General features: G+C 43.0%; 1 protein-coding gene across 3 annotated transcripts in view; it reads right to left on the bottom strand.

Annotated features, from left to right (window-relative positions):
• Positions 1-5,282: 5,282 nt before the first annotated feature.
• ATP5PD (ATP synthase peripheral stalk subunit d) overlaps positions 5,283-7,869 on the bottom strand; it is a 7,090-nt gene continuing 4,503 nt past the window's right edge. For all 3 annotated transcript variants that reach the window (XM_040640253.1, XM_040640252.1, XM_008693742.2), the window contains exons 3-6: positions 7,451-7,547; positions 6,461-6,532; positions 5,628-5,690; positions 5,283-5,481 (exon numbers count right to left, since the gene is read on the bottom strand). In XM_040640253.1, coding sequence (XP_040496187.1) covers positions 5,350-5,481; positions 5,628-5,690; positions 6,461-6,532; positions 7,451-7,547 — 364 coding nt within the window. In that variant the 3' untranslated portion in view covers positions 5,283-5,349. The remainder of the gene's footprint in view (positions 5,482-5,627; positions 5,691-6,460; positions 6,533-7,450; positions 7,548-7,869) is intronic.

The following is a 7,869-nucleotide window of genomic DNA, read 5'->3' as shown; positions in this document are numbered from 1 at the left end:
GCCTGCCCCTCAAGCCTCCGGAGCCCCGGGGCAGGCGGGGTGGGGTTGCTGCCCAGCCCCGCGCCCTCAGGCTGGCTGCGGGCTCTGTCCCATAGAACCGGCACCCACCGCCCACGGCCCCTGCTAGGACGAGGAGGGGTGCACGGAAGCACGTGTGTGCACGCGCAGTGCGCGGGGAACGGGGACAACAGTGCCAGCCTCTGGTGTCAGCCCAGGCCCGGAGGAAAAAGGTGGCTCAGGAGTGCTTCAGAAGGGACTATCGGAGAGAGGTATGTTTATGATTTCCGTACTTTCATATGTATATAATTCTTTAGTAGAATGCTTAATTAAAAGAATATATTATTTTGGCCAGATTTTTTTTTCTTCTTTTTTTCACTTTGGAGCACGAGCTGTGGTTGGGCTTTGCAGGTTGACCATCTCCCATTGTGTGCTCTTGGGGATACCATGTCTGGGGGGCGGGGGGAGGTTGTACTGTTCGTCAGGTTTTCTTAAGTCTTTACCCAAAAATGTATAAAAACCACTGTCTCCTTGTACTTTTGTGAAAGAAACAACAAACCAAACAAACTAGAAGTACAGAACCCTCCTCTCCCTTCTCCAGCGCCACCCAGAATTCTTCCTGCTCTCTCTGCTCCAACCAGTCACCAAGTTTTATGGACGCTGCTTTAAGCCGTCCCTGGCTCCCAGGCCCTGCCACGGGGCTGCCACATCACGGTCCTCGCCTGCAGCCACTGCCTCTTCTCTGGGTTTCCGGCTTCAGATCCCCTAAAACCATCCTCCAGGCCCTCCGCGGAGGTTCTAGTGAGATAGAAGGCAGTGAACAAGTCAACTGATGAATAGGATGATTTCAAAATAAAGAGGGTCACGGGGAGCTATTAGTTGAGTACTCGGAGGCCTCTGGGTGGTAAAGAGCAACAGCACATTGGCAGTCCTGTCACCTTCAGAGGACTTCTTTAATATCTTGACTGATATGCTACCTACCTCGTAGGGTTGTTGTGAGGAGTACATGAAATGATTTTCATGTCAAGTGAGTAGAACAATGCCGGGAACACAGCAGTGCTCTGTAAGTCACGATTGTCATTTACTAAGACTAGTTTGCCCCATTATTCAAGGTTTATATGTGATATTCTCCTAGCTAGATGTGACTCCCTGAAGACTCAAATTTCATCTGACTTTTCTTTTCCTTCATTATGAATTCATATTAAGATTCTTCTGAATGCCAAGCACAGTGCTAAACCCTGGGGAGTACAAATATGACTAAGGTATAATGCTAGCACTCAACAAAGAATCTTCTAGAACCCTCTAGATCTTTCTAATTCTCTAGGATTGATTGGGTTACTTTTATTCTTCCAAGCATTCTGTAATTACTTGATTTCTCACTGAAATTCATGAAAATTAGTTTGTTTCCAAGTGCCTGCATTTTTTTTTTGTATTGTGTAATTTATACTTTGGCTATTAATTGTTGGTTTTATGTAATATTTGCTCTGGAATCAGTTGATGTGTACTGTAGTTTTTTTCTTTTTTTTTTAATTTGAAGCTTTCTCTATAGTCTGTAATCCGTTCCCAGTTATTCTGTTTGTATGACACAGAATTTATATATAAGCTATTAAGTGAGCCTTTTGTTACAGTTTGCTATAGTTTCATTTTGCAAATGCCCAAAATAGGTGTGTTAAAATCCTTACAACTGTTAGGTTTCTAGCAATTTTAAACTTTTTTTGCTGTATATATTCTAACTTTTTTTTCAGCCTGTCAAGGTTCCAATCATTTTTTTCATGTCGATTGTTCCCTTTAAAGAATTACATTTGACCCACTTCACTTTTTTGTCTTGAATTCTTTTTTTTTTAAGATTTTATTTATTTATTTGAGAGAGAGAGACAGCCAGCGAGAGAGAGAACACGGGAAGGGGAGTGGGAGAGGAAGAAGCAGGCTCCTAGCGGAGGAGCCTGATGTGGGGCTCGATCCCAGAATGCTGGGACCACGCCCTGAGCCGAAGGCAGACGCTTAACGACTGTGCCACCCAGGCACCCCTTGTCTTGAATTCTACCTTGCTAGATGGTAATATAACTCTACATAGTTGCTCATACTTTAAAAATGTGTATTACAAAAGTTTTCAAACATACACAGAAACAGAGAATAGTGAATGAACCAACCTAGATTTGTCAGTTATCAGGATTTTTTCACGTTTGCTCCATTAGTCCATTTATCCCTTCATTTTTCTGAAATATTTGAAAGTTATTCCAGACATCGCATCATTTCACCCCAATAGACACTCACATACTTCAATATTCGTCTCTTAATTATCTTTTTACAGTTGACTGGTGCAAACCAGTATCCAGGTAAGGTCACACACATGATTTGGATGTTGGGTCTCTTCAGCCTCTTTGAACCTAAAGCTGCCCCTGCCTTCCGTCTTACCTTACCCCACACCACTGACTTGTTGAGGGACAAAGGTCAAATGTCCTGTATTTTGGATTTATCTTTGCTTCACGGTGGGTGTCATTTAACTTGTTCCTCTATCCTAGATATTTCCTCTAAATTGGAAGTTAGTTTTAATGCCTCCGTTAAAGTCAGGTTCAACTTTTTGGCAAAAAAACCAAAACGGGCGCCTGGGTGGCTCAGTCGTTAAGCGTCTGCCTTACGCTCAGGGTGTGATCCCGGGGTCCTGGGATAGAGCCCCGCATCAGGCTCCTCGGCTGGGAGCCTGCTTCTTCCTCTCCCACTCCCCCTGCTTGTGTTCCCACTCTTGCTGGCTGTCTCTCTCTGTCAAATAAATAAATAAAATCTTAAAAAAACAAAACAAAACTTTCAAATGGTGCTATTTAATGTAGTGTATGGGAAGGTACAGGAGATCAGCTTGGCATCAGGAGTGGACGGTCACGTTCCTCATCCTTTCATGTAATGGTTTCATCCACTGAGGAGCTTGGCCTAAAAAAACTATTTAATTAGGGATTACAAAATAGTGACTTTTGTTACTCTTTTTGCCACATTAATTGGTTGGAATACTTTGTAAAGAACTTTCTCTCATTAATTATGTCTATTAGTTTATCCTGAAATAATTGTTTTAAAAGGCAGGATATATGCACAGTATTTTTCCCTTTAGTGCCAGTTTTTTTAATGAATTGGAGTCCTTGATACCCCGTTGTGTTTTTTTGTTTTGTTTTTGTTTTTTTAAAGGATGGACAGCTTGTGGTTGGATTTTGGGTTGACCCTGTGTGAATATTTGCCTAACAGGGGTCTTTACTGATACAAAATTATCCTATGTTTGGTTCTGTATTTACGCTACTTCTGCATTTATGCTACTTTGCTGATTTGTCTTTAACTTTTGCTATAGGATGTACTCTTCTTAGGGCGCCTGCGTGGCTTAGTAGGTTAAGTACCTGCCTTTGGCTCAGGTCATGATCCCAAGATCCTGGGATCCAGCCCCACACCAAGCTCCCTGTTCAGTGGGGAGTCTGCTTCTCCTTCTGCCCCTCCCCTCCACACTCTCCTAAATAAAATCTTAAAAAAAAAAAAAAAAAAAGATGTACTTTTCTCTCCAGTGATTTGAAAAGCATAATCCCATTTTACTAGTGATTTTTTAAAAATATTTTTAGTTATCTCTACACCCAACATGGGGCTTGAACTCACAACCCCAAGATCAAGAGTCACATACTCCACTGAGCCAGCCAGACACCACACTAGTGATCATTTTCAATGTAAAATCAATGCACGCTCAATGCAAAAAATTCAGATAACCCAGGAGGACAGTACACAATTTAAAAGTGCCCCAATCCTACACAAATGCCTCGGATGGAGAGTATGTTTAGTCGTTCACTGGTGTCTCTTTCAGTAAATCTTCCAAAGGATCTCCCTCCAATCCTAGGGACTCCTAAAGAACTTCCCTGGGACAGATGTTGGGTCCTTCCTTGAATATGAGTTCTAAACCCACTCCAAAAGCAAACTGAACGGCTTTTTCTTAGATTGCCCATGTTTTACTTGTCTGAATCCTTCGAGCTTCAGCAAGATGGCTCAGTGCCAGTTCAGTGACTCACAGCAGAGCAGGAGTGTGTGATACTCGTTTCTGTTTTGTGCATTAAAGGCCTTCTGGCACACAGAGTGTTGTAACTAAAGCAGCTCTAAGTGGAATACACCTTGCCCCTCCACACATTTTACCTTCAGCATAGTGCCTGCCCCTACGATCAGGGGTGATGGGGCCCAGGCTCTCCTCTGCTTATGTCCTTTAAGACCACATGGCTTTCCAAGTGCTATCAGCCATTGTTGCTCTTCTCCACTAGTCCATCTGCCATCTTTGGTATCAGTGTCAAAAGGCTGTTGGTCTGTGCATGCTGCCCTTACTCTTGCAGGTTTTTACTACAGGACCTAAGCCTTAGCAGGTCAGATGCCTCTGCTCAGAACACTCGCTTACCTAGAACCTTCCCAGGTTATCTCATTTAATTCTCATTATAATCCTGAGGTTTGTGATGAGAAAAGGCAAGTCCTAAGACAGTAAACAAGTAGTCTAAAACTAGCAATTCAATGCTCAAAGAGAGTAAAGTGGTAGGCAGACCAGGTCCTCTGACTTCAAGGGCAATAGAATGCTTTCTACCACCTCACCTTACTTTATCGTGTTTTTTTTTTTTAAGTCATCTCTGCACCCAACGTGGGACTCAAACTCATGACCCCAAGACCAGGAGTCACGTGCTCTCTGCCAACTGGGCCAGGCGGGTGCTTGAAACTCACCCTACTGTATACCACCTGTATTTGCTGCCACTGCTCTGGAGTCCTGCTAACCAGGATCAATAGCAGGAATTTCTTACATGAAATGACAGAATTGAAATAATTTTCTGTGTTCAAGTACAAAGCTGTAACCAGTTTTAACTCTGCAACGAAATTTCCTTTTTTACCACATTTATCCTGAGGAACTGAAGCACAGAAAAGGAGATCCCTGCTTGCTACTCACCCTGCTGTTACATCTATAAATCTGGACCATCTGTCCTTGTGACTGACTTACGGATAAGTACAAGGGGGCACTGCTTAGGAACCAGTGGTTTGAAAGCAAAGAGGAAGTTCAAAGGAATCAGATGATTCCTCTTAACATATTCCAGCAAAAGGCAGGGTCATCAGGCCTATTGTGCTTTGTTAAGATTTCAGCAGCCCTGGGGGCTGTCTCCTACACATCCTAACCATTAGACTAGACCAGCACACACCTGTAGGCTCACCTTTCCATTTTAACAAAAAGTCCACTTCTAGTGATGGCATCTCAGAGTTGTAATTATCTCAACAGCAAAGGAGCAGACACACGGCACCACTGTCATTATTTTTAATGTCCAGCGTTTATAATACAAGGGCCAGAGCTTTCTCCCTAACTCAAGTTTATAAATTTTCGATTGGCTTGTGAGGCCAATAGGGATACTTCTTCTTGTCTAATTTGGTTTCTGGGAAGACTTCATTCAGGTCCTCAATGGTCATCTGATCAAATGGAATTATGTTCCTCATCTTCTCCAGCTGTAAAGAGGGGAATTGTGTTAAGGTAAGCAGGGCTACAGAGATGCAAAATAGAATCCAAGGTAGGTTACTGCCACCAGGTGAAAGATGTGTGGCCATGAGAGAGAGAAAACATACTACATGCAAAGGCCAAGGCTGATCCTTACCTCTTTTTCATATTCCTCAATCCTGGCCTTTGAGAGAGACAAAAACTCAGCACAACTTTTCACCTTAAAGAGAAGGGAGATATTCTGTTTTGAAACCAAATTGTACTGTCCTGACCCTGAGGCTCCCAAAACTGAAGTCCCAGAGCCCCCCACTTCTGCTTTCCCACTCTGTATGGAGAATACACGGCTGCCCTGACTCCTGGGGGGTGCTTGCTTTGGGAAGGAAACTACAGCTTTTCCTAAATTCACAAAGAGGCCCATACAGGAGAAGCAGCTTATGATAGCAGGGCCAGGGTTCACTCGCAAGTTATGCATCTGCACAAGCTACAAAATGCCCGTGTTTCACAGGGGCCGGTTACTGAGTGTCAGGAGAAGCCGCCTGACCACCCAGCCAGACTTCTCTTTGGTGGAGCCACCTGGCTTCCCACATTTGGCTTTCGTACTTTCAAGCAAATAGTTAGTTGTTTGAATACTACCTTGGATAATTTCCCTACCCAATTCTAACTCCTTAATTGTTTATAACAGCTTTGTTGAAGTATAACTGGCATACAATAAGATGCATTTACTAAAAAAAAGGCTACTGGAGAAGTTCTGATACATGTATCCACCTGTGAAACCATCACCACGATCAAGACAGTGAACAAATTTATCAGCCCCCTGCCTCCCATTCCGAGGCAACTGCCCAAGCACTATCGCCATAGATTACCTGCATTTTCTAGAGTTTTACTTTATTGCTCCTTTTAATTCCCTCTACCTTAACCTAACTTCTAAGAAATATAGAGTCATCAGGAATTAAGAGAATTTTAGAATACGGAAGAGTCTCGACTACTTACGTCTTCTTTCTCTTCAGCATCCACCTGAACAGTGTATTTATCCTCTGGCACAGGAATCTTCAGGGCATTAAACTACAAACACAGGGACAGTTGTTACTAATATACCTGAGTGTCCAAAGAAAGGGCTCAAAGACCCCAAACCTTACAGATAAAAACACATTCTCCATTCCAAGAGGAAACCAGTACGCATCTACAGTGTTGTAGTGGAAAGAGTATTAGCTTGAAAACAGGAGCTCAAGGTTCTTAGTCCTGTCACTAACTGGACAACTCTTTATTACGATGAGCTTCAGTTTCTTCATCTGAAAAGGACAGATGGATTTGATGACCTAAAAAATGGCCTCCTAGAACCTTAGAGTTCTAAAGAAACTCAGATTTCTCTTTCAAATGAAACCCTAATGGACTGATTGGCAGAAGTAATGTTAACATAATGCTGATGAAGACAGTCTCCTTAGGAAGACTGCTTAGCCCTATGGACCCAGAACAGAGCACTATACCTAGCACAGAGTAGGCCTTCAAAAAGCATCTGTCAAATGAATAAATAAATTATGGATACTGAGGTTTAACATGTAAATGTCAGAGGAGGCTAGGTGGACGAGAAATTAAGTCACAAGATAGTAAAACAAAGAGCAGATAAAGGAAGAAAACAGTGAAAGGGTAGAAAAGATGTTAGGGAGACAGGTGAGGGGCTAAAAAATAATTGAGGAAGAGTTGGAATGGAAACATTTAACTCCACAGCCCTCTGCCTCCCTGATTAAGACTGTACTGGACTGTTTCTTTGGATAAGAAACTTGCTAAATGAAGACCCTGAATTCTCTGCACATATTTACCATATAAATCTATACCTATCTTTCCTGGACTTCCTTTGGGATCTGACTGTTAACAGCACCCTTGTTTCCGTGCTACCATCCTGCATATCTAATTACCTACTGTTCTGCTCTGCACGTGCAAGCCACACGACAAGACCATTGCTTTAGCTGCCTGAAGTCTCACCTTCTTCTCAAAGTCATCTACCAAGCCAGCCTTCGCCACATTGGCCTTGTAGTAAGCCCAGTCGATAGCAGGTGGTTTCTCAGGGAGAGTAGCCAACCTGCCCACATGGAAAGGCGAAAGTTAAAATTGGTCTATGAGCAACAGAAAACTTACACAGTATGTTCCTTATTCCTATGGCCTAGAGCTATCATCACATTTTTCTTTAGGAGGGAGGTCACAGGAATGCCCAAAAACTATTTTTATTTGGAAAAATGCATTTAAAAAAAAAAAAAGATTTATTTTAGAGAGAGAGCATCCTCGAGTGGGGGGAGGGGCAGAGGGAGAGAATCTCAAGCAGACTCCCCACGGAGCATGGAGCCTGACCTGGGACTCGATCTCACAACCCCTGAGTTCATGACCTGAGCTGAAACCAACAGTTC

This window comes from Ursus maritimus, unplaced genomic scaffold (genome assembly GCF_017311325.1).
Source record: "Ursus maritimus isolate PB19 unplaced genomic scaffold, ASM1731132v1 scaffold_24, whole genome shotgun sequence".
NCBI lineage: Eukaryota > Metazoa > Chordata > Mammalia > Carnivora > Ursidae > Ursus > Ursus maritimus.
This window is presented reverse-complemented; position numbering and strand designations above follow the sequence as displayed.